General features: G+C 44.8%; 1 protein-coding gene across 1 annotated transcript in view; it reads right to left on the reverse strand.

Annotated features, from left to right (window-relative positions):
* GEMIN2 (gem nuclear organelle associated protein 2) overlaps positions 1 to 26,991 on the reverse strand; it is a 67,568-nt gene that overhangs the window by 11,933 nt on the left and 28,644 nt on the right. The window contains exons 3-5 of the mRNA XM_029598497.1: positions 22,442 to 22,531; positions 20,793 to 20,852; positions 20,000 to 20,119 (exon numbers count right to left, since the gene is read on the reverse strand). Coding sequence (XP_029454357.1) covers positions 20,000 to 20,119; positions 20,793 to 20,852; positions 22,442 to 22,531 — 270 coding nt within the window. The remainder of the gene's footprint in view (positions 1 to 19,999; positions 20,120 to 20,792; positions 20,853 to 22,441; positions 22,532 to 26,991) is intronic.

A 26,991-nucleotide genomic window follows, 5' to 3' on the forward strand; every position in this document is an offset into this window, starting at 1 on the left:
TCATGTCAGTGTGGCTCCTTGCCAATTAGTTTAACAATAAAGGACTTCACTGTGGAACAGTCAGTTCCCAATGATGGCCACGCTGAAGCGCCTCTGTCCAGGTGCATGATTGCCATAATAGCTCAGTTTGCCTGCAATTAGAAGACAGTCCCATATCTTTGGCTTAAATAGGATTGGATTTTAACTCTGTCCTGCACAAACAGAACCTCTTCTAATCAGATACATTTTATTGAGGTTGGGAGCTTTCTGGCATGTCCCTCTAGCAGACCTTGAAAGCTGGACATGCGAGTGTGCACGCTGCAACCAGGCTGTGCATAGTCAATTCCTGGGGGAGCAGGAGCAGTGAGCAAGGTCTCAAAGTATGAATGTGCATGGCCTTAAGCCCTTTGGGAATAGGGATGTAGCTACAGCACCTGAACATAATCTGCCTTGTTGTGTCTGAAAGGCAGAAAGAAAAACTCGTTTTTACCTGCTAAATTTTGTTCCCGGAATACCACAGATCAGTCTAGATGCCTGGGTTTTGCATCCCTACCAGCAGATGGAGGGAGAGAATAAAAGCTTTTCTGACACTGCTACATAAGCTAGGAATAGGTTTGGGTAATTGCCAGGTTCTTGTGGCCTGGTTTGGCCTCTGTTGGAAACAGGATGCTGGGCTTGATGGACCCATGGTCTGACCCAGCATGGCAATTTCTTATGTTCTTAGTGCTACCTGCAGTCCCTCAGTATTGACCTGTTCCAAAACCAAGATGAAAGCAACTCTTAAAACTAATTCCCCTTCTAACTAGAACTGGGGAAAAAGTGAAGCCTTCAACTGGAGCCGTTAATCATCAACGTGGATTGAAAACCTAACCAACAGCAGCAAATACAGACCTTCACTATATACACACTAAGAAGAGAGATCGGTCTTTCCACTAAAAAGAGAGGGATTCTAGACTGATCTGTGGTATTCCTAAAACAAAAAAATTAGCAGATAAGAATCAATTTTCCTTTCCTGTTCATACCCCAGATCAGTCTGGACACCTGGGATGTACCCAAGCTTCCCTAAACCAGGTGGGAACCCGAAAGACCAGTTCACAGCACACTCTCCAAACTGCACCTTCTCCGGCACCTGATCATCATAAGAACATAATAAATTGCCATGCTGGGTCAGACCAAGGGTCCATCAAGCCCAGCATCCTGTTTCCAACAGAGGCCAAACCAGGCCACAAGAACCTGGCAATTACCCAAACACTAAGAAGATCCCATGCTACTGATGCAATTAATAGCAGTAGCTATTCCCTAAGTAAACTTGATTAATAGCCGTTAATGGACTTCTCCTCCAAGAACTTATCCAAACCTTTTTTGAACCCAACTACACTAACTGCATTAACCACATCCTCTAGCAACAAATTCCAGAGCTTTATTGTGCATTGAGTGAAAGAATTTTCTCTGATTAGTCTTAAATGTGCTACTTGCTAACTTCATGTATGTCTAATCAGTAATGTCTAATGAAAGTGTAAAGTGAAGACCATGTCGCTGCCCGACATATCTCCTGCGGAGAAACCAACTGACACTCCGCCCAGAAGCAGCCTGCACCTCGGAAGAGTGTGCCTTCAGAACTTCAGGGATCAGCTATCTTTTACATATATACGTTGATACCATTACTTCTTTTAGCCATCACGTGAGGGTAGCTGTCGATGCCTTACAATCTTTCTTCAGATTACTAAATAGCACAAAAAGGTGATCAGATCTCCGAAAACTAATAGTAACTTTGAGATACCGCAACAAAAGTCTACCTGGCATCCAGTAAGTGAAATTCCCTTGCATTAGACATCCCTGCATCCAAAATTTGTGAAGCTCCACTGTGACTAAGGTGAAAGAGACACAACCTTTGTTTAAAAAAAAAAAAAAAAAAAAAAAAAGAAGGCATCATATGCAATATTATTTATTTAATGTTTTTTTTAAACAGACATTCATGAAAAATCATATATCAGTTTACATAGAACAGGGGTATGATAACAATAATAATAGCAAAAGCAAACATGCAGCGATGAAAGTTACATTGAACAGGGGAGACGTAACTAGGGGGGAGAAGAAGAAGTTAAAAGTGGAAAGATAACTCAATAACTAGAACAAAGTGAATACATCGTATGAGATCGCGTGTAATGGGTGGATGGAACTAAGGATGCGACTGAGGCATGCTTGCCAGCAGTCTAGGTTGGGGGAAAGGCTTGAAGGAACAGCCATGTTTTGAGTTTTTTATTGAATGTCAACAAACAAGATTCCTGTCTGAGATCAGGAGGGATGGCGTTCCAGATGGCTGGTCCCGCTGTTGAAAAGGCCCGTTCTCTGGTGGTTGTCAGATGGGTGGGGTATGTAGAGATCCTTTGTAGGCTTCCCTGAAAGGTCTTGCGGATGTATGGCTTCTGACAGGGTATTGCAGGTCGATGGGGACCTGCTGGTGGATGGTTTTATGGATGATGAGGGATTTGTGAAGGATTCTGAAACTTATTGGAAGCCAAATGTAAATCTCCGAGGATGGGCGTGATATGCTCTCTTCTGTTCGTGTTTGTCAAGATCCTGGCGGCCGCGTTTTGGAGCATCTGAAGGGGTTTGGTGGATGAGGCAGGAAGACCAAGCAGAATGGAGTTGCAATAGTCTACCTTGGAGAACAGAAATGCCTGGAGAACTGATCTGAAGTTTTGGAAGTGTAAGAGAGGTTTAAGTAGTTTTAGAATATGTAAATTATAGAAGCAGTCTTTGGTGGTGTGATTGACGAACTACTTTAAATTCAGATGATTGTCGATTATCACTCCCAGGTCTCTTGCTTGAGTGATTAGGGTGTTGGGTTGGGTCTGCTGAAGTGTATCACTGCTTTCCGGTGAAATGAGGAGCAGTTCCGCTTGGCAGAATTAAGTATCAAATTGAGGCTGGTAAGGAGGTTGATAGACTGGAGGCAGTTGTCCCAGAAATTGAGTGTTTTAGTAAGGGATTCAGTTATAGGGATTAGAATTTGCACGACGTCTGCGTACAGATAGTGTTTTAGCTTAAGGTTTGTTAGCAGTTGGCAGAGGGGAAGAAGGTAGATGTTGAAGAGAGTGGGAGACAGCGATGAGCCCTGAGGAACTCCAAGAGATGAACTGATGCGTGGGGACTCTATTATTGATTTTGACTTTAAAACCTCTACTACTGAGAAAGGATTCGAACCATCTAAGGGCTGTTCCTCTTATCCCTATATCGGCTAGTCGTTTTAGAAGAATGGTGTGGTTCACCGTATCGAATGCCGCCGAGATGTCGAAGAGCACTAGTAGGAAGGAGTGCCCTTTGTCTAGGCCCATGATGAGGTGGTCTGTGAGAGAGTGTTGCCGTGCTTAGCGATTTGCGGAATCCGTATTGGGAGGGGTGGAGTATTTTGTGGTCTTCAAGATAATGTGAGAGTTGAGCGTTGACTAATTTCTCCATGATTTTAGCAACAAAAGGCAAATTGGAGATAGGGTGGAAGTTGTTCGGATTGTTAGGGTCTAGGTTCGGTTTCTTAAGCAGGGGTTTAAGGGTGGCGAGTTTAAGAGTGTCTGGGAATATTCCTTGTGACAGGGAGCAATTTATGATGTCGGCCAGAAACTTGGAGATGGTATCTGGCACCAGAAGTAGTAGTTTCGTTGGGATTTGGTCAGAGGGATGAGCGGAGGGTTTCATCTTCTTTAGTATAGTTTCTCTTTGGTGGAAGTCAGCTCAAATGATTCAAATGAAGCTCCCGTATTTGTGAGGGAGGAGAGGGCAGTGGGGGGAGGTGTAGAGCTAGGGGGTAGGCGAGTTAGAAGATTGGAGATCTTGCTCTGGAAGAAGGATGCAAGATCATTGGCTTTAGATTGAGCCTGGTCGTCCAGGATGGATGGGAAGGTGGTTTTTGTAAGTTCCAAGACGTAAGAGAACAGGGCCTTAGCGTCAAATATGAGATCATGAATCCTGAGAGCGTAAAAGTCTCTTTTTGTTCATAGTGTTGTGTTCCTATATAAGTGTAGGGAGGATTTGTAGGCCATTAGTGTACTGGGGCAAGGGGTCTTGCACCATTTGTTTTCCTTATGTCTAAGGCCTAGTTTAAGTTTTCGGAGTTCATTGGTGAACCAGGGTTGTTTGTTTTTTGAAGATGGACTGATATTTTTGGTTGCCAAAGGGCATAGTTTATTCGCTACCGCTTCGGTGATGTTATGCCATGAGGTTAGGACAGAGTTCGGTTTGAGATATCTAGATTAGGAAGTTCTTTGGCTAGGTGTTCACTGAGGACATCTGAAGTGCACGTTCTTCTGAAGTGAATCGTAGCTTGGAGAGGCTGAGATGACGTCCTTTCATTCAGTTTGAGAGTGGTGGAGATCAGTGAATGGTCGGACCATGGGACTGGAATGCAATTGGGAGGTGTAGAATTTGTGAAACCAGAGTTAACAAAAATAAGATCTAGCGTGTGGCCGGCTTTATGCGTGGGTTTGTCAATAATTTGCTTGAAACCCATAGCTGTGAGCAAGGTGAGACGTGCTTCACAGTTGGAAGAGTGTGGGGTTGAATCAATGCGCAGGTTGAAATCACCTAGGATGATCGCAGGGGAATCCAAAGTTTATATGCTTTGCTATTGTTTCTACCATAGGAGAGGCATCTGAGTCAAGAAGGCCTGGTGGAGCGTATGAGGAGGATTTGTAGTGTGTTAGATTTGAAGAGGCCTGCTTCTAGTTTAGATGGAGCCTTGGTTGTTTGTAGGGTTAACCTCAACTCTTTTTTGGCAGCTAAGAGAAGGTCTCCGCCTCTTTTTTTATGTCAAGGGAGAGAGAAGAAATCGTAAAGGTGGGTAGGTAGCTGATTTATCAAGACTATATCTGTGGGTTTGAGCCAGGTTTCCGTTATGGCACATATGTCTGGTTTTGAGTCAAGGAGAAGATCATTGAGGATGTGAGATTTTTTGGTAAGAGATTGTGCATTAAAGAGTGTCAATGAATATAGAGCGAGACCTAGGAATTGTGTAACGGGAGAGATCATGATAGGGATGAGGGTTCTGGAGGAGTGTGTCCGGTAATGCGTAGTTGATTTTCCAAAGCTGAGGAGACTGGTGTAGGATGGGAATTGGGTAGCCTTGAGTCATGTTTCCTTTGATGTGGATTAGCGTAGCTGGGTTGTATATGGATGATAAGTGAAAAGTCCGTCCGTTGGAGTGCTGTGAAGAGGAACTGAGTGGGGATTCCGTCTGATAGAATAATGAGTGAAGTAGGTTCTTCTCTGTGAGTGAGACCCATTTGTGAGCAAGCTGTGAGAGATTTTCGGTTTGAAAGCTCGGAAAGAGACTATAGCCAGTAGGAAATCAGTTTATTGGAGGTTCAAGAAGTGTAAGGATTACCACTGAGTGAGTTTCAGAGAACTGGTGCGCACTAAGGGGCACACAAAGGGGCAGGCCCCTTTGTCATGCTCCTTTGGTGTGCGACGCCCGGCACAGAGGTTGCAGTCCTACGTTAAAGGGCTGAAGGAGGTGGAGACTTCAGTCGTGGCCTGTGATAGGCTGCTGGAGCAGGTGAGGGCGCGGTTTCGGTGGTTGGGAGGTGGCGGAGGTTGGTTGGCTGGCGGCGCAACGGTCACGGGTGACCCATTATCATCCCATTATTCGATATTTGAAGGAAAGGATCCGTACATGGTAGGGCCTGGAGTTTAGAAATCCTTCTGGCTGAGCAAATTGCCACCAGGAAAACTACCTTCAGGGTAAGATCCTTCAGAGTTGCCTGCCTAAAGGGCTCAAAGGAAGCTTCACAAAAGGACTCTAAGGACCAAATTAAGATTCCATGAAGGGCACATCTTGCGAACTGAAGGACACAAATGCTTCACACCTTGAAGAAAATGGATGATGGATACAGAACCCCATGAATCTTACACTGAACACAGTCTAAGGCTGCTCCCTGAACACAAAGAGTTATAAGCCAGGCCCTTAACCAGACTGCTCTGTAAGAAGGCCAAAATATGAGATCCTGTTGTACACAAAGGGTCCAACCCTTTATCAAGACGACATGTCTCAAACACTCTCCATCTCCTGACATATGCTATGGAAGTGAATGATCTCCTGGCTTGAAGTAAAAGTAGTAATGACCACTTTGGGAGTATACTTTCAACTGCAAATGCCCCCATTCAAAAGCCATGCGTGAGACAAAAGCGATCCTCCCAATCCAAGAAGACTGGCTCTTGGCAAAGTAGCCCCTGCAGATGACCTAGCCACTGCTAGATGTACAAACCATGGCCAAGGCAGCCTCTCCAGAGCTACCAGAATCACCCTTCCCCAGGTGACCCTCAATATGTCTCAACACTTTCCTTACCATAGGCCACAGGGAAAAAGACATACAGCAGTATCCCCACTGGCCAAGGAAGGACCAGCGTGTCGAGACCTTTGGAACTGATTTCCCTTCTGCGACTGAAGAACCGGTTTTGCTTTGGCTTTCCAACACATCGCCATCAAGTCCAGCTGAGATAACCCCACCTGGCCCTTATGAGATCCATGACCTTTGTGGACCGTTTCCATTCTCCAGGATCCAACTCCTGCCGGCTGAGATAATCCACCTGGACATTGTCCACTCCAGCCACATGAGAAGCTGCCATCACCATTAGGTAATGCTCTGTTAAGGCAAAAGCTCCTGGGCCTCTTGAGACAACATGCAACTCTTTGTTCCACCTTGATGATTAATATACGTTACTGTCGTTGCATTGTCCGACAAGACTCGCACCGCATGATCTTGCAATCACAGAAGAAAGGAATGCAACATCATGCGAACTACTCTAGTCTCTAAATGACTGATAGACCATAACGCTTCCTCCGCCAACCACCAATCATGAGCCATCTGTCCTTGGTACCCCAACCATTCAGGCTGGCAACAGTGGTCACTACCACTTAGTTCAGAACCTCCAATTCCACTCCTCTCTCCACACAAGGAAGAGAAAGCCATCACGAGAGACTGGACCTGGAACTCTCCTGAAGTGATAATGGAAGCTGAAATTCCTCCAACTGCTGACTCCACTGGACAAGAGCACCAACTGAAGAGGCCACATGTGAGCAAATGCTCATGGTACTAAATCCAGTGTAGACGCCAATGAACCCAGGACCTGCAAATAATCCGAGACCCTGGGTACTGAAAGATGCAAAAGTTGGCAGACCTGGGTTTGCAACTTCATTACCCTGTCTGAAGTGAGGAACACATTCCCCACTCTGGTGCTAAACTGCACCCCAGGTACTCCAGCAAATGGGAAGGAACCAAAATTGCTCTTTTCCAGATTCATGATCCAACCCAGAGTCCACAACCTCTGCATGATCCTCGGAACAGACTGATACCTAGACTCAGACTTTGCTGGAATGAGACAGTTGTCCAAATAAAGGCGAATTAACACCCCTTCCTTCCATAGTGCTGCAGCTACCACCACCATAACTTTGGTGAATGTCTGTGGCGCAGTCACCAATCTAAATGGCAGTGCCCGAAACTGGAAGTGCTCTCCCAGAATCATGAACTGCAGGAACTTCTAATGCTCTGGATGAATGGGTATATTCAGATAAGTTTCTATTAAATCTAGTGTTGCCAGGAACTCCCCTTTGTGAACTGCTATCGCCGTATGTAACATCTCCATTTGAATCTGCAGCACCCAAAGAACTACATTGATCTTTTTCAGATCCAGAATGGGACAGAAAGTGCCCTCCTTTTTTGGAACCACAAAGTAGATTGAATACTTTCCTTGTCTTCGTTCTCCCAGGGGGAACAGAGACTACCGCCTCCTGGCACGCCAGTCGTTTAAGTGTTTCCCTCTTGATGCAGGACCTGCAAGAGGAGACCACAAATTTCCTGGTTAGGCTGAGCAAATTCTAACACTTAGCTATCTCTTATCACCTCAGGGATCCACTGATCTGTAGTGACCTTGGGTCCACTCTTCGTGAAAGAGAGCAAGTCTCCTGCCAACAGTTTCTAGGGAAGAGTAGACCAGCCTCGTTTCATTGAGTGACCTTACTTTCTCTGGTCCCTTGACTGGAACTGTCCTGAAGCAGCCTACGCAGTCCCTAAAAGGACTGCTGCCACTCTAAGTCTCGTCTCTGAGAGTAAGAACCATCACTAATGAATCTATACCTCCTTGTGTCTCGAAAACTAGATAGAGTTGGGAAACTCTTCTTGCCTCCCTTTAGCAGCTTATGTCCCTTAGATTTTCCTAAGTACTTCACCAGCTGCTCTAGGTCTTCTCCAAACAGCTTCCCTTTAAAACGGGAGGCTGCCCACTTGTGACTTAGACTAGACATCCAAACAATTTCACAACCACAGGAGTATTCTTGTCGATACAGCTAAAACCATATTCCTGGCGGATGTTCGAACCAGTCATACAGCGCGCATCTGCCACTCCAGCTTCCAAGCATGTGGCCTGCTTTGTAGCAGTAGAGGACACCATGCCCTGCTCCTGAGCCTTCTGTACCCAGTGCAAACAGGCACATTGCATAAAAGTGCTAAAGACAGCAGCCCTCAGACTTAAGGCCAAGGGGCTCTTAGGGAAGATAAGGCCAAGGGGCTCTTAGGGAAGATAAGGCCATTGCAGAAAGACTAAATGAATTCTTTGCCTCCGTGTTTACTAATCAGGATGTTGGGGAGATACCAGTTCCAGAGATGGTTTTCAGGGGTGATGAGTCAGACGAACTGAACGAAATCACTGTGAACCTGGAAGATGTAGTAGGCCAGATTGACAAACTAAAGAGAAGCAAATCACCTGGAACGGATGGTATGCATCCTAGGGTATCCTAGGGTACTGAAGGAACTCAAAAATGAAATTTCTGATCTATTAGTTAAAATTTGTAACCTATCATTAAAATCATCCATTGTACCTGAAGACTGGAGGGTGGCCAATGTAACCCCAATATTTAAAAAAGGCTCCAGGGGCGATCCGGGTAACTATAGACCAGTGAGCCTGACTTCAGTGCTGGGAAAAATAGTGGAAACTATTCTCAAGATCAAAATCGTAGAGCATATAGAAAGACATGATTTAATGGGACACAGTCAACATGGATTTACCCAAGAGAAGTCTTGCCTAACAAATCTGCTTCATTTTTTTGAAGGGGTTAATAAACATGTGGATAAAGGTGAACTGGTAGATGTAGTGTATTTGGATTTTCAGAAGGTGTTTGACAAAGTCCCTCATGAGAGGCTTCTACGAAAACTAAAAAGTCATGGGATAGGAGGTGATGTCCTTTCGTGGATTACAAACTGGTTAAAAGACAGGAAACAGAGAGTAGGATTAAATGGTCAATTTTCTCAGTGGAAAAGGGTAAACAGTGGAGTGCCTCAGGGATCTGTACTTGGACCGGTGCTTTTCAATATATATATAAATGATCTGGAAAGGAATACGACGAGTGAGGTTATCAAATTTGCAGATGATACAAAATTATTCAGAGTAGTTAAATCACAAGCAGACTGTGATACATTACAGGAGGACCTTTCAAGACTGGAAGATTGGGCATCCAAATGGCAGATGAAATTTAATGTGGACAAGTGCAAGGTGTTGCATATAGGGAAAAATAACCCTTGCTGTAGTTACACGATGTTAGGTTCCATATTAGGAGCTACCACTCAGGAAAAAGATCTAGGCATCATAGTGGATAATACTTTAAAATCGTCGGCTCAGTGTGCTGCAGCAGTCAAAAAAGCAAATAGAATGTTAGGAATTATAAGGAAGGGAATGGTTAATAGACCGGAAAATGTCATAATGCCTCTGTATCGCTCCATGGTGAGACCGCACCTTGAATACTGTGTACAATTCTGGTCGCCGCACCTCAAAAAAGATATACTTGCGATGGAGAAGGTACAGAGAAGGGCAACCAAAATGATAAAGGGGATGGAACAGCTCCCCTATAAGGAAAGGCTGAAGAGGTTAGGGCTGTTCAGCTTGGAGAAGAGACGGCTGAGAGGGGATATGATAGAGGTCTAAGGTCATGAGAAGTCTTGAACGAGTAGATGTGACTCGGTTATTTACACTTTCGAATAATAGAAGGACTAGGGGGCATTCCATGAAGTTGACAAGTAGCACATTTAAGACTAATCGGAGAAAATTCTTTTTCACTCAACGCACAATAAAGCTCTGGAATTTGTTGCCAGAGGATGTGGTTAGTGCAGTTAGTGTAGTTGGGTTCAAAAAAGGTTTGGATAAGTTCTTGGAGGAGAAGTCCATTAATGGCTATTAATCAAGTTTACTTAGGGAATAGCCACTGCTATTAATTGAATCAGTAACATGGGTTTTTCTTAGTGTTTGGGTAATTGCCAGGTTCTTGTGGCCTGGTTTTGGCCTCTGTTGGAAACAGGATGCTGGGCTTGATAGACCCTTGGTCTGACCCAGCATGGCAATTTCTTATGTTCTTATGACCTTAAACATCATCTTTAACTGGATCTCCAATTTCCAATCTGACCACTTGAAAAACCTTAATCCCTAGTTCCTCCAACACATATGGGATGAGCAGGCAAACTCCACTCTTCTGAACAATCTGATCACTCTAGGGTCATCTCCTTTGGTCATTGGATTGTCCTCCGCTTTCAAAGGTCTCTACTTCCCTTATCCACCGGAGGGGTCTTCTCCAGGTCTCCCAGAGTCCCCTGCTGCCTCCGAATCCTTGCCGCATTGCCTTTTAAGGCACATCAGCCAGAGGATTCCTCCAGAACTTCCTGGAGAGACTACTTTTCAGTTTAGCCAGATGCTGGATACTCTAGGCCTGGGAACGCTTGCCTCCTGCACCTTCTTTCAAATATGATTTGTGCATGAGCAGTACAAAATCCAAGGAAAGCACCTCTGAATCCATGGAGTTGTCCTGTACAAATTCATTCCCAGCCTCATCGGCACTCTCTTGATTTCCCGTCAAATCCTAAACTACCAGCGATAAATGGGAGGTGGGAAATCCCTTCCCTCCCTGAAGCTTCCTGCTGCTCATCATGTGATGGCAAGATGACCACCCCCACATCTGAAAGATGCCTGCTTACCACCTCCAGACGACTGTGTGGCTCGCTTGAAGCCCCCTACCTCTATGGCCAGCCTGGAGCTTCCTTTTCCCCCAGAGGCACACCTAGAACAAAGTGCTGCTGCCCCGAGCCATGCCTTCTTTCCCCTGCTATATTTCCCACACCCTGCAGTTGCAGCCATGTTATATGCGCTGCCTACCTGCCTAACAACTTTCGTTCTGGTCACCATACATTGATCCTTCCTGCGGTGCCAAATAATCCCAATCATGTGCAGGATTGCTGTACCTCCTCGCAATGCCTCTTTCAAATTTTTTTTTCTTAGAGACATCCTACGGACCACTCCTAAGAGAACCAAAAATACTTCCCAGCGGCTGGTCAGCTTCCAGCGAATAGGAGACCCAGAAGAGAGGACTTCAGCAGAACCAAGGGAACCAGTCCCCTAGCTATGAATCCTCTGGAGAGTTCAGGCAGAGCCAAACCAGGAATATCAATCTCCTTGCTCTACCTGAGGGATGATTCACAAAGGTGCCTAACTCCTCAGCAAGCAAATATTCTTCCTTTTTTTTTTTTTTTTTTAACCTCTCCAGACTGCAATTTTACACCTCTATCATTTGCTGGAGACAGAGAAATACTGAAGGACTGCATGTCACATGCTAGGGTATGTAGCAGTGTCAGAAACGTTTTTATTCTCTGCCTCCATCTGCTGGTAGGGATGCAAAATCCAGGCATATGGACTGATCTGGGTATAAACAGGAATATAAATTGCACAACTAAATAAATCTGGAATAGTCGACAAAGTATGCAATGTATGCAGGCACTTTTAAATCCACACACATTGTAGTCAGTTTTCAACAAGAAACCACCCACATTGCTTCTTTTTGAAAGTTAACATCACCTGTGTATTCTACGGCTGCTCTTTGCACACACAACCGAACGGAGGCAAAGTGTTACATGTGTGTGTGAAAAAATGAATGTATATGTGCAGTTTTCCTCCCCACTCCCATTGCGAACATGCCCATGGGAAGGAGAAATTACTACTTACCAGATAATTTCCTTTTCTTTAGTGAGGAAAGGTTAATCCACACCAGTGGGTTATATGCAACTCTACCAGAAGATGGAGACAGAGAAAAGCTGACATCACAGTATATATACCCCTGCACCGGCAACAGCCCGCCAGTATTCTCTACAAAAGCCAACTGTGGACAACTAAAGAATACATGATCATTAGCATTAAGACAATTATTCCAAAATTCAGTCATCAGTAAAACACTGAGGTCAGATAAGGCAAGGGTCCCCAACCACCGGTCCGCGGACCAGTACCGGGCCATTGGGGGTTTTTTGCCGGTCCGCGGCTCCGCTCTCCCTGGCTGCCGTTCATTGGCTGCCGCTGCTGCAGGGAGGCGGGGCAAGGCTGGAGACCCACCTCCTCCAAACCCACGACCCAAAAAGCAAATTAGCGCGTCGCGGCTGAGCGGTGAACTATGTTGCCGGAGCCGCGCGGGCAGGAAGGAGGAGGAGCTTCAGCCGCGTGCAGAAGAGGAGCATTGCGGCCCGAGAAGACCAGGGCCGCTGCAGAGCCCATCCTGCAGCGGCCCGTGAAGAGGAGGCCCAGAGGTGAGAGAGAGGCTGAGGGTCTGTAGTGTGTGTGTATATGAGATGAGTTGAGAGATTGTGTGAGAGTGAGGACCTGAATGTTTGCAGAGAGCATGTGAGAGCCTCTGTGTGTGTGAGAGAGACAGCATGTGACAGTGAGAGCCTGTGCTTGAGCAAGACAGCATGTGGGAGTGAGAGAGAGAGCCTGTGTGTGTGAGACTCAGCCAGCATGTGCCAGTGAGAGACTGTGTGTATGAATGATTGAGAGAGAGAGAGAGAGAGAATGTGAGAATGAGAACCTGATTGTGTGTGTGAGGGAAGAAGGCAGATGGAGAGAAAAGAAATAGAAAAAAGGTAATAAAAGGAATTGGTAAAAAAATAAGAAAGGGGAGGTGGGAAAAAAAAAAGCCTGTGACCAACTGATTAGAAAACTAAGATAATACAGCAGATATAAAAAAAAAAAAAAATTACTTTTTAGTGATTGGCACATGTAATCTTTGGGAATGTGCAAGCGTAGCACTTTCTCTATGCGGATCTCACAATGTACGAGGCAGCAGAATGGGCTTCAGTGCCAGTAGCAGCAATCAGCACCTCCCCAATAGCCACGTGGCAGCAGAGGAATGAGAGAGGCTCTGAGGTTGTGAGGGAGCCAGTGAGAGTGAGAGCATGAGTGTGTATGAGAAAATCCAGGGGAGTAAGAGTGTGTGTGTGGGGGGGGGAGAGAGAGTGTCTTAGAGCCTGAGAGTGTGTCAGTGTCTGTGAGAGCGAGAACTAATGGTTGGGTATAAGAGCATGAATATGTATGTATGTGATAGTGTATGTGAGAGAGAGAATGGACATTCTGAACCTATGGTGAGTTGAGTCACATTCACATTATAAATGTCATAATTAAATAAGTATGCACTAAAATCCAACCCCATCCATAACCCCGCCCCCATATGACCAAAGCCCTGCCCCTGCCCCACCCCCACCCCGCCTTGCCGGGCCATGGAAAAATGTTCTTGCTTGAAGCCGGTCCCTGGTGCAAAAAATGTTGGGGACCACTGAGATAAGGAGTTCTAATATCACTAATCTAGGGACTGGATTTGACACTTATCAAAAATCCCTGGAGACGCAGCCACTCGGAGGACAATAGCACCACCATCCAGCAGCCAAGGTCAGGGAAGGTGGATTAATCTGTCCTCACTAAAGAAAAGGAAATTATCAGGTAAGTAGTAATTTCTCCTCTCTTAGCATTTAGACATGTTAATCCACATCAGTGGGATGTACCAAAGCTACTCCCAAACAGAGGAGGGAGGCTGCCCAGGGTCCGATCAACACCGCACATGCAAAGGCTGTGTCCTCCCAGGCTTGCACATCCAGGTGATAATGCCTGGAAGTTGTGCAAGAAACCCACGTCGCAGCTCAGCAAATCTCAATGGGAGACATCAATCTAATCTCCACCCATGATACTGCCTGAGCCCTAGCGTTATGTGCACTAACCAGACTAGGGAACGGCTGCTCAGTATCCCACATAAGCGAATGTGATAACCTTCTTAATCCAGCTGTTATTGTAGCCCGCAACACCTGCTCACCCTGTTTATTCCCACTGTGGAGTATAAACAGCCGGTCCGTCTTCCTGAGAAGTTTAGAAACCTCCAAGATCTCAAGATATGCCGCTTGACACCCAAGGTCCATAACAGGCGATATGGACCTTGGGTGTCAAGGGGCTGATTCTAGGCAGGGAGAGAGAAGTGGCGATATGGAGCCACTTCTCTCTCCCTGCCTAGAATCAGCAGGGATTGATTGATTCTATTGAAAATTTGAGAACACATTTGGTGAAAATGACGGAACAGTTCGTATTTGGACCGCTCCCGGAGATACCTGCAAGATGGTTCCCGGCAAGACAAGAGCCCACAGTTCGGAAACTCTATACATAGAACATCATCCTCTAGTAAGTAATCTCAGGAAGAGGCTATGCAGTGGTCAAAGGTGGGACCCGCCAGAATTCCAGAACCAGATTAAGATGCCACAAGGGCGCCAGCAAATGCAAGGGGGCACGAAGATGCGTCATCCCTTTCAAGACTGTGCCACAACCGGATGGGCCAACAAGTGTTCACCATTCACTGGATCACTGGACATAGAAATGGCAGCTCAGGCCTGTTCCAACCTTCAAAGAATTAAGGGCCAAGTCCTTACACAACCCATCCTGCAAAAAAAAAAACAAAAAACAAAAAAAAACCACACAAAAAAAAACAACTGAGTGGGATTTTAACCGAACGAGGATGAACCCCTTGTTTTAGGCTCGGTGTGAGGAATATTTGCCAAACAAAAACATAGGCTAAAGAAGTGACTAACTGCTGTGCTTGAAGCAAGGTGGACAACATAGTAGTGGCCTACCCATGCTTCAGCAACCAAGCCTTCTCAAGGGCCACATCGTAACACGAAAACCAAGTCAGATCTTAAACAAAAATAAGCTTCTGCTATAGCAGATCCCTGTGGACCAATAATCGAAGAGGATATTCCACCAGAAGCTTCCGTAGATCTGCATGCCTTAGCCTCCTAAGCCAATCTGGCACCACCAGAACTACTAATCCCATGAGAGTCTTGAATCATTCTGCCAAACATGGGGCATAGGAAAAAGGCATATGAAGCTTGCCTTTCAGCCTCTGCTGCATGAGGGTATCAATGCCAGAAAACTTCATATCTCTCTTGGAACTGAAGAAATGAGGAGCTTTGCAATGCCTGATGTTGCCAGCAAGCCTAGCAACAAGCGGTCCCAGAGGCCCAATATGAGCCAAAATACTTTGTTGTATTCAGTCTGGCAGCTGAGAAAGTCTGCTCTCACATTGTCTTTTCCTGTAATGTATGAAGCTAAGATCTTCTGAAGATATACTTTCACCCATTCCACGAGTTGGCCTATTTTCTGATACTTGCTGGCTCTTGGTTCCTCCCTGTTGATCAATGTCAGCCACTGTCGTCGCATCGTCTAACATTATTTGGACTGCTTGACCCTGCAAGTGACTGCTGAATCGCCAACATGTCAAAATGTATGGGCTTCCAGCCGAATGATGCTCTAGAGGTACTCTTCATTAGATGATCCACTTTCACCCACCACTGCAGTCGGAAGTTGATCTCCACTGAAAACTGAAATCGTACCAAGGAGTTCTGAGATTGTGGACTACAATGCATAAGCAGTATGCACCGAAGAGGATGCAAATGCACCCTTACCCTCAGAACTACCTCTTGGGTGGCTGCCATCAACCCGTGCACCTGTAGATAAGACCACATCGCCAGGCACATTGCTTCTATCAACAGTCACACATGCACCATCATTTCTGAATGCGGACTCCCGACAGAGACACTTTTCTGTAAATTAAGGGGAGAAACTCCTGAAGGGCCAGGCGTACCGCCAGGGTCATAAGAACATAAGAAATTGCCATACTGAGTCAGACCAAAGGTCCATCAAACCCAGCATCCTGTTTCCAACAGCGGCCAATCCAGGCTACAAGTTCCTGGCAAATACCCAAACACTAAGCAGATCGTATGCTACTGATGCCAGTAATAGCAGTGGCTATTCCCTAAGTCAACTTGATTAACAGCAGTTAATGGACATCTCCTCCAAGAACTTATCCAAACCTTTTTTAAACCCAGCTATACTAACTGCACTAACCACATCCTCTGGAAACAAGTTCCAGAGCTTAATTATGCATTGAGTGAAAAAGAATTTTCTCCGATTAGTTTTAAATGCACTACTTGCTAACTTTATGGAATGCCCCCTAGTCCTATTATCCGAAAGAGTAAATAACCAATTCACATGTACTCGTTCTAGACTTCTAATAATTTTAAAGACCTCTATCATATCCCCCTCATCCATCTCTTCTCCAAGCTGAAAAGCCCTAACCTCTTTAGCCTCTCATATAGGGGAGCTGTTCCATCCCCTTTACCATTTTGGTTGCCCTTCTCTATACCTTCTCCAGTGCAACTTTATCTTTTTTTAAATGCAGCGACCAGAACTGCACACAGTACTCCAGGTGCGGTCTCACCAGAGGCATTATGACATTTTCTGTTTTATTCACTATTCCCTGCCTAATAATTCCAAACACTGCCCTAGATTCATCAAAATAAAAAAATTTTCACATGAATAATATCCACAATAAGGAAAAGGGGCGTGGCTATGATAATTTAAATTCCTGCACCGTGCCCTATATTAGTGCTTTGCATTAAAGTTATCACACCCCACATTTATTCTTTGTAAGTTGCAAAATGCCCAGACAGGCATTTCACACAGAGAGACAGAGAGTGAGAGACAGTGTCTCGTTATAAGGCTCTCATATTAGTCAACTCTGTACACCACTATAGGAGTGCAAGCTAGTAACTCGAGGTGAGGTTTTGGTGGTGGTCTAGGGTTTTGGGGCCAGTTTTACATGCACAGTGAGATGTACGAATAGCACAGTATACAACAAAGAAGATCTGACATTATTTGGAGTGAGGAAAGTCACACAAAGATGAGATTTCTACAGTGTTCTTTCACCCTAGCTAGAGAGTCCATCAAGTACGGGTAGAATGGCATGCCATCCTCTCTCAACACTGCCGCTACCAGCACCAAGACCTTAGAGAAGGTTCTGATTGCGATCACCTCAAAACAGCAGAAAATAGCTGATGCTCCAGTCAGATGGGAATAAGCAGATACTCCTCTGACAACCCAGAGACTTAATGAACTCCCCTGACTGTACTGTTATTAACAGCAAGTGTAAGGTTTCCATGAGGGAATGAATCTCTTGCAAAAACAGATTGACTCCCTTGAGATCCAGTATGGGGAGAAGGAATATCAGCCCAAATTATCTTGAGACATGGGACCTGGATCATAGTCTGCAGGGTGGGGATTCTTGACAATGACCACTCCACTGCCTCTTCTGCGGAGAGCTGCAGGGCGACACCACAAAAACGTCCCAAGGAATGTTGAGAAACTCCAGAACATAGCCATCTCTTATCACCTCCAGAACCCACTGGTCTGACGTGACCTTGATCTACCTCCGATAAAAGGAGAGACCGGTAACCCCCTACCCTCCTGTTCCTAGGAGTGGGTTGGTACATCCTCATTGAGGGGTTCGGGGGGGCACTGTCACTCGAGCCCACGCACTGTTTGGGATGCCTGGAACGAAAGACTGAACCTACCCAAAGATCGAGCCCTAAGAAAATTCACTCCTTTGAAAACCCTCAGCAGGACATATCATGCCGAACAAGTGTGGCGCCTGCTTTTAATCCTCCCGTAACCAAGGAACCTGGGACTCACTCCACTTGTTAGCAATTTCTTGTTTTTTTTCACTCCCAAACCAGAATGATCTTTCAAGGGCCATTTCAACAGAGTAGGCTCTGGATTGTCTTGGCACCAATTTGTCAGTCATAGCTGGCTCTCAACCCTGTTTAGCTTCCGAGATCGGGCTCATCCAGGGTAGAGAGGCCGAAGGGGACTGCCCCGAATACAAATCAGACTCATCAACTTCCTGAGAGAGAGCATGGCAGAGCAATCCAACAGGGAGCAGCAAGAGGCCATCTGAAATTCATTACCACCGCCTCGAGGCCTGCTTAAGGATAACCTCAATTCTTCTATCCTGCACCTCCTTCAAGCTGCTTACCTTTCCACAGTATAGTCACCAGCTTGGTGACAGCACACACTAGCACATCCACTTTCAGAAAATGCAACTGCTCTCTCTTTATTGGATCCAGGGGGTACAGCGCTACCAAGGCTCGTACCTCTGTAAAAATAGCATCCAAGGCGCCCCATTCAAGATTAATCAATTCTTGAATACCATCCATAATACTTCATATAAGGAATCTAAATGGGATTCTAGTTTGGCTTCAGCACCAGCCATCTTCAGTGCCTGGGTGATCTGAGTCGGCAACCCATCTCTATGAAAGAAACACAATATTCTGCTATACGGTTCCAACACCGGAGGAATTTCCCATCCTCCAGGGAGTAAGGGCTGCTTTCACCATCCATGCCACCAGGATCCTTATTGACCCCGTACCAGAGTAGACACACTCAGACGCTTACCTGCGACACCAGGTGTGCAGGGATCTGCAGACTGCGATTCTGAACTCTTAGGCCCATCACGTCGACAACTGAGTAAAAACCTAGGAACGGGGCCTAGCCAAACAGCTGCTCTAGTGCCAAGCTGTTTCGTGGTAGACTTGCATGTGGACAAGCGCACAAATGCTGCTGCGACCCATACCGAAACTGGGGAGCGCCAGTTCTGCACCCACTAAGAAGCCTTCCTCTGCTGACAATCCAAAACCCAGGTGATACCTCTGACCAGTCCCCCCTCTGGACCCATTACCGCATCATGCTGGGAAGGGTGGGCTCAGCAAAGGCAGCCGGACAAAACTCTCCCAGAGCTCCAAGTACCTGAATATGGCAAACACCTCAAAAATAAACACCCGCTAGAAGCACGCCCACACAAGCGAGCATGGATAGGGTGGCCAAAAAAACAAGGCTTTATCATTAAACGCCCAAAAATTATAGGAACACATCATGAAGTTCAAGTAGATGCCCACCCGAGTGTCTACACCTAGGTGGTCACTCAGGTGCGCAAGCGTGAGCCAACATCCAACAATGTTTTTCAGCAGACTTGAGCGCAGAAAAGCGCATGAATGCCTCTAAGCCTACCATGCAGCATCTACACAAAGCCCAAGAGCGGGCATTAGCCAAAAAGGATGCTCAATCCGGTAAGCTGCCACAACTCCCCCAGCTCCCTTGGAGGCAGGAATGGACATCAGATCAGCACGTTGAGGCTCAGAGACCAGAAGGGGAATGGAAACTCTCACTCCCTCCCCCCCCCCCCCCCAACTCCGCCCATTGCAGCCAAATATAGTTAGTCTCCGACTGCAGCATGAGAGAGCAAAGGCCTTCACTGCCATGCTCTGCTTCCTGCACTCGCTAGCCTTTCAGCTTTTTTTTTTTTTTTACAGCTAAGTCCAAGAGAGAGAGATAGATTTTTTTTAAAAAAGTAATCCTCAGTAGGGAGATGCACGTCCACCATCTGCTGGAGATGGAAAATACTGGTGGGCTGATACAAGGGTATACATACTGTGACATCAGCATTCTGCCATCTCCATCTGCTGGTAGAGGTGCATAACCCACTCATGTCGATTCACCTGTCCGAATGCTAAGAAACATCTTGTTTTAAACTGGCTAAAAAGTACCGCTGTGGAGCGCTGTGTGTGCTTTGAACTGGGCAGGGTCGGGAAACTTTCAGCCATGCCATTTTACCTGGGTCATGGCTTTGAAGATTGCCCTCTTATTATTACCTCACAAAAAGATATGGAGGGCCATGAAACATTTCAGTCTAGTCAGCTTTTGAGCCTGCCACGAGGAAGTGTCAATTTTAAAAGGCCCAGAGTAAATGAAGTGGCCGAGGCAGATTTTCTTCCCTTCTTAGCACGGCGATGGTGCTCACCTCCACGTAATCGATTCCTGCTGTTTCGTTTTCACCACAGGCGAACACAGTAGCTATATCACAACATAATCTTTCTCCCAGGCAAAATTTCTTCCAATTTTCTTCATCCTCAATGTTTGGCTGAAAATAAAGCCACAGTTCAGTTTTGGTAAGGAAAGGAACACTTTGGAAAAAAAATACAACTGATGGCTTGGAACAACCATTCCCAGACCTCTTCCTGCACAGACCACATTACAAAGTTACAACAGGATTACTGGACCTCAAATCAAGTCATTTCAACTTGGTTTTTCCCACCACAGTTTTATAATCTAAATTGTTGAGAAAAATCTTTTACGTTGTCAGGTGCTGCAACAATTGGAGTTGATCATTTTCTTTGTTTTCAAACTAGAAAGCAGCAGCAGCCTGGTTGAGCTACCTTGAATAATGCACGTTTTGAGTTCTAAATCCCACACACAACAACGTCTGCTATCCCAATGGGAATCAGACCTTGATTGCTGCAATATACAATATCTCAGATAATCAGGTGAATGTCATCCATGGCCTGAGGACTCAAACCACTGCAATAAAGCAAGAGGGAAGCAAGTCCAAACAAGCTCTGTGCCCTCTTCTTCTCTAAAGTGCCAACATCATTCTTCTAATTATATTATTGACTCTGTATGGATTCAAAAAAATGTTTCCCCTTAAACCCAGTGATAGCTACCTGTGCTGATAAATCAAAACTAGTGGCAAAGGGCTTTGAAGTAAATGAATCCCAATCATGTTGATACAACCAAATTATAAAATCTGTACTCACCATTGTTACATTGCTGTCTAATGGCTGCAACTTCCAGTGACTTCTGTGTTTATTTAGGCTCTACAGAATTAAAAAAAGATGAATCTAAATCATAATTAGCTTTTTAGGCAGATATTAAGCTTGCATGGTCCACCTGTTAGTTGTGAGAAGAAAATAACCTAAGATGCAGGAGATGGACATGAGAAGGTGAAGGGCTGAAGGAGATCTCAAACTTCACTTGGTAAGGGCTGCTAGTAGGGCTGTTTTTTAGGATATCTGCAATGACTATTCATGACATTTATTTGCATTCAGCAGCTCTAGGCTACAGTTACTTTACAAATTTTGGTTATCTAGAAAACCAACCCTGTTTGCAGCCCTTACCAGCTGGAGTTTGAGACCCTATAAGAGGAAAGGACTGGACTCAAGTCAATTTGCTACAGCTCCGCCTCCTATCTCTAACTGAACAGAAATCAAGCATCCATTGTAAACCAAGAAATGGAAGGAGCCAGGATTGCTCTTAGCTCAGCTACAAACCTGACCAGCTGCCAAATAAATAATCATAACATTCATAATTAGTACAACAATGTTTAGTTAAACATGACCACAACACATCAACCTAATAAATGAAGCTTGACAGATGTGCCGCAAATGCGCAGTAGAGAGCAACTCTACTGCGCATGTGCAGGCAACTACGTCGGTCTCAGTGAGCGTCAGCTGAATATATCAATATGGTGGTGTCGAGCGGCAGCCAGTAGTGAGGGAGGAGAGAGTGAGAGGGAGGGAGTTAGGGGGTGGGAGAGGTGGGGAAGAGTGAGGGGAGACGGAGAATGAGGGGGAGACGGAGAATGAGGGGGAGGTGAGAGACAGAGGGATGTGAGTAAGTGGAAGGGTAAGAAGTTGTGGAGCAGAGAAAAAGGGAGTGGAGGAGGGCTGAGGGAGAGGGGATGGGAGGGAGGTGAGAGTGAGGGGAAGGAGGCAGTGGGAGACAGAGGGTGAGTTAGACTGAGTGGAGGGAAGGGGGTGAGTGAACTAGGGAAAGGGGGAGTGAGGGAGAAAAAAAGTGTAGAAGGGTGCTGTGTTCGAAAATGGACTGAAAAAAAATTTAATGTAGCCCCGTGGGCTTAACAGCTTGTTCTAGTTATAATACATGCAGCCATCTCTGAGGTACAACATCTGGAAGCTCCTACAGGTCAGGCCAAAGACACAGGGGGATCAATTACCACTCAGCCATAGGCAGAGGAAAATCTCACAGAAAGTCACAGAGGATCAGAAAAGGGCAGGATTTAAACTCACAAGGTCCAAGGCTGAACTGGAAGGCACAATAGTTCTCTACCCCCCTCCCCAACCACCAAATCCCCCCCCCCCACAGGGTCTAATTTATTAAGCCATTTTCCCCCCATAGACATAGAATGGAGAATGGCTAAAAAGCCTGAACTTTTTGAGAAATTTACAGATTATCAATCAGATAAGTACAACATTTTTCCTGCATTTAAAGGATTTGCAATAGGAGTAAAATAAGTTTTTTTTTCTATAGAATTATAATTGATAGACAAGAAATCTTTGAACTCATATGATTTGACCTCAAGTGCTTTCGAGATAGTGGCTATCCGATACCACGTTCTTTGCCATTAGATTTGGATTTTCAATAATCAAACCTTGAAACATCTTACCTGCCGGACTGCGGAGAACTGAGCCACCTGCTGCTGCTGCCACTGGAAGCTTGGAGAATATCCGTCAGGAGCCGGCTGGCATCCTAAGAGCTGGAAAGCAGGAGCGGCACCTGGCATTATTTGAACACAATGTACGTGCTTTAGTTGCTTTTTCCCCTCAACAGAACCATAGGAGTTCTCCCCCAGTCATCTCTAAGAATCATTCATGAACATCGAGCAGTTTAATATACCTTCTAAATATGCTTCGGCCCAACTCAGTGGACAAGAACTAGCAATACATGCTGTGAAGCAGGAAAGCCCAGTGTAATCATGGATGAGACTCATTTTAAACGCTGATGCCAATGCTGGGCCTGGAAATCTTGCAGAATAGAGCTAGAGGTAAGTGATATTTTCTTTCACACAGGTCGATACTCTAAGGCCGCGGTAGAAAGAGTGCGGCAGTGCCGGGCGCACCCTTGTTCCCCATACGCACAGTTCTCTTCACATACCGCTTGATACTCTATGTAAATTACTTGCAAATGCAAGCCGTGTCTGCGAAGTGTTCGGCGAAGGTTAGGCCCGTGCAACCCATTTTACTGTATAGGCGCTTAATACAGCCTATACAGTATACAGTATCCTGGGTGCGCTGGTGCCTGTCATTTCAAATGTCATTTGAAATGACAGGTACCAGGAAGTGGATGGTTTCCCCCCCTCCCGAAGCTCAAGGCGTGACGTCACGGCATGTGACATCGGCGTTCGCTAATGCACTGCCTTGAGCGTCGAAATCGCACGGGTGTACACAGGCGTGCATTCATTCACTGCCGGCGGGGGCTGCCGGAGGCCGCTTTCGCCGCCGGCTCCCTCCGCCTGGATGAATGCACGCCCGCCGGCTCCCGCCTGGATCAAACACGCGCCCACCGGCTCCTGCCGCCGCCTCTATGACCGCACGCCCACGTGGAGATGGGGGGGGGGGGGGAGATTCGGAAAGTGACAAGGTATAAAAAAACAAGCACTCTCATTAATCAATAAATCATTCCAAAAATGTAGCTTTTCTTAAAATTACTGTTTTATTGAAAATTTAATAAAAATATGAATTTGTCAATATTTCATGAAATCAATCCCTAATATATGTCATTGATAATTTTATTTGCACCTAATAACCATGATCACTAAATCTTGTTTTAAGTCCAAATGATCATAACCCTCAACCCTATCCTGCTTCTTACCTCAATCTTGCCCTAAATGGACTTTACATTTCCTAAATATGTTAATGTTGTGGTTGGTCTTTTATACTGGAAACACCACTGTGATTATATAATTTTAAATCTTAAACTTCTCAAATCACATTACTATCTTCTTTTGTTAGTAGTGTATTCCATTCAGATGGTTTTAGATGGGATAGAAGCGAGTTAATCTCCAACCGCACCTTACAGTATCGAGCTGACAGTGACTATTTCTGGCCAAATCTGGTGCTGCAACACAAACTATTTTTTAGTTAATGGTACATAAAAAAATAAAACAGAAAAGTACATAAAACTCATTTTATGGGGGAAGGAGCTGAATCTATTTATTTATTTTTTAAATAAGGAAGAGGAATCATCTCACCATGCTTTAGATTGAAGAGGAGTTTAAAACTAGTACTCAAGGCAAGAATGCGAGTAAGGTGAAAGAAGAGATGAAAAACACCAAATCCTGTCCACGCACCAGTCAAAAAATCAAAACAGAATGTTAGGAATGGTAAATTTATTTATTTTTGTATACCGACATTCGATCCAGATATCACATCGGTTCACATAAAAACTGAACAGTAAATAAGACAGGGGATGCTTATTTTTACAGTATAACTTAGATCAGTTAACAATAAAATGGAAAATGTCATAATGGTTCTGTATTGCTCCATGGTGAGACTGCACCTAGAGTACTGTGTACAGTTCTGGTCGCCGCAGCTCAAAAAAAGATATAGTTGTGATGGAGAAGTTAGAGAAAAGGGCGACCAAAATGATAAAAGGGATGGAACAGCTCCCCTATGAGGAAATGCTAAAGAGAGGTTAGGGCTGTTCAGCTTGGAAAAGAGACAGCTGAGGGGGGCTATGATAGAGGTCTTTAAAATCATGATAGGTCTAGAACGGGTAAATGTGAATCAGTTATTTACTCTTTCGGTTAATAGAAGGACTATGGGGCACTCCATGAAGTTAGCAAGTAGAACGTTTAAAACTAATTGGAGAAAATTCTTTCAGTCCATGCACAATTAAGCTCTGGAATTTGTTGCCAGAGGATGTGGTTAGTGCAGTTAGTGTAGCTGGGTTTAAAAAAGGTCATGGAGGAGAAATCCTTTAATTGCTACTAATCAAGTTGTCTTAGAGAATACTATTACTGGCATCAGTAGCATGAGATCTTCTTAGTGTTTGGGTACTTGCAAGCCTGGATTGGCCACTGCTGAAAACAGGATGCTAGGCTTGATGGACCCTTGTAATGACCTAGTATGGCAATTTCTTATATTCTCTCTATTTCAAGGACATATGGTCTCAGAAAAAAGGTAGAGAGTATAAGGCATTGACTAATATGAAAAGCTGAGACAACACTGGTAGAAATTTTGGGTGAGTGGGAAGGACTTCCCAATCAAAGAAGAATTGACTGTATGACGCATAGCAGGCATGAGCATGGAGCTTGGGCTACTTTCCATAAGAACATAATACTTGCCATCCTGGGTCCGACCAAAGTCCATCAAGCCCAGTATCCTGTTTCCAACAGTGGCCAATCCAGGTCACAAGTACCTGCTAGGATCTCAAAGGGCAGATTCTATTCTGCTTATCCCAGGGAAAATAAGTGGATTTCTGCAACTCCATAATGGTTTATGGACTTTCACTCCAGGAATTTGTCCAAGTTTTTTTTATTTATTTATTATTTTTTTTAAACGCAGCTACACTAATGGTTTTCACCACATCCTCTGGCAATGAATTCCAGAGCTTAATAATGCATTGAGTAGAAATATTTTCTCTTATTAGTTTTAAATGTTTCACCTAGTAACTTCATTGTGTTGTCCCCTAGTCTTTGTAATGTTTGAAAAAGTAAACAACCGATTGGAACCAGTAAACAATCCACTCATTTTTATAGACCTCTATCATATCTCCCCTCAGCCATCTCGTCTCCAAGCTAAAAAGAGTCTTAACTTCCTTAACCTTTCCTCACAGGGGAATCACTCCATACCCTTTATCATTTTGGTTACCTTTCTCTGTAACCTAATTCTGATATCTTTTTTGATATGTGATGACTAGAACTGCACCCAGTATTCAAGATGAGGTTGTACCATAGAGCAATGGAAATCCGGGAAACTACAGACTGGTTAGCCTGACTTCAGTGCCAGGAAAAATAGTGGAAAGTGTTCTAAACATCAAAATCACAGAACACATAGAAAGACATGGTTTAATGGAACAAAGTCAGCATGGCTTTACTCAGGGCAAGTCTTGCTTCACAAATCTGCTTCACTTTTTTGAAGGAGTTAATAAACACGTGGATAAAGGTGAACCGGTAGATGTAGTATACTTGGATTTTCAGAAGGCGTTTGACAAAGTTCCTCATGAGAGGCTTCTAGGAAAAGTAAAAAGTCATGGGATAGGTGGCGATGTCCTTTCGTGGATTGCAAACTGGCTAAAAGACAGGAAACAGAGAGTAGGATTAAATGGACAATTTTCTCAGTGGAAGGGAGGGGACAGTGGAGTGCCTCAGGGATCTGTATTGGGACCCTTACTTTTCAATATATTTATAAATGATCTGGAAAGAAATATGATGAGTAAGATAATCAAATTTGCAGATGACACAAAACTGTTCAGAGTAGTTAAATCACAAGCAGATTGTGATAAATTGCAGGAAGACCTTGCGAGACTGGAAAATTGGGCATCCAAATGGCAGATGAAATTTAATGTGGATAAGTGCAAGGTGATGCATATAGGGAAAAATAACCCATGCTATAATTACACAATGTTGGGTTCCATATTAGGTGCTACAACCCAAGAAAGAGATCTAGGCATCGTAGTGGATAGCACATTGAAATCGTCTGTTCAGTGTGCTGCGGCAGTCAAAAAAGCAAACAGAATGTTGGGAATTATTAGACAGGGAATGGTGAATAAAACGGAAAATGTCATAATGCCTCTATATCGCTCCATGGTGAGATCGCACCTTGAATACTGTGTACAATTCTGGTCGCTGCATCTCAAAAAAAAGATATAATTGCGATGGAGAAGGTACAGAGAAGGGCTACCAAAATGATAAAGGGAATGGAACAGCTCCCCTCTGAGGAAAGACTAAAGAGGTTAGGACTTTTCAGCTTGGAGAAGAGATGGCTGAGGGGGGATATGATAGAGATGTTTAAAATTATGAGAGGTCTAGAACGGGTAGATGTGAATCGGTTATTTACTCTTTCGGATAGTAGAAAGACTAGGGGGCACTCCATGAAGTTAGCATGGGGCACTTTTAAAACTAATTGGAGAAAGTTCTTTTTTACTCAACACACAATTAAACTCTGGAATTTGTTGCCAGAGGATGTGGTTAGTGCAGTTAGTTTAGCGGTGTTT

This window comes from Rhinatrema bivittatum, chromosome 4 (genome assembly GCF_901001135.1).
Source record: "Rhinatrema bivittatum chromosome 4, aRhiBiv1.1, whole genome shotgun sequence".
Taxonomy (NCBI): Eukaryota; Metazoa; Chordata; class Amphibia; order Gymnophiona; family Rhinatrematidae; genus Rhinatrema; species Rhinatrema bivittatum.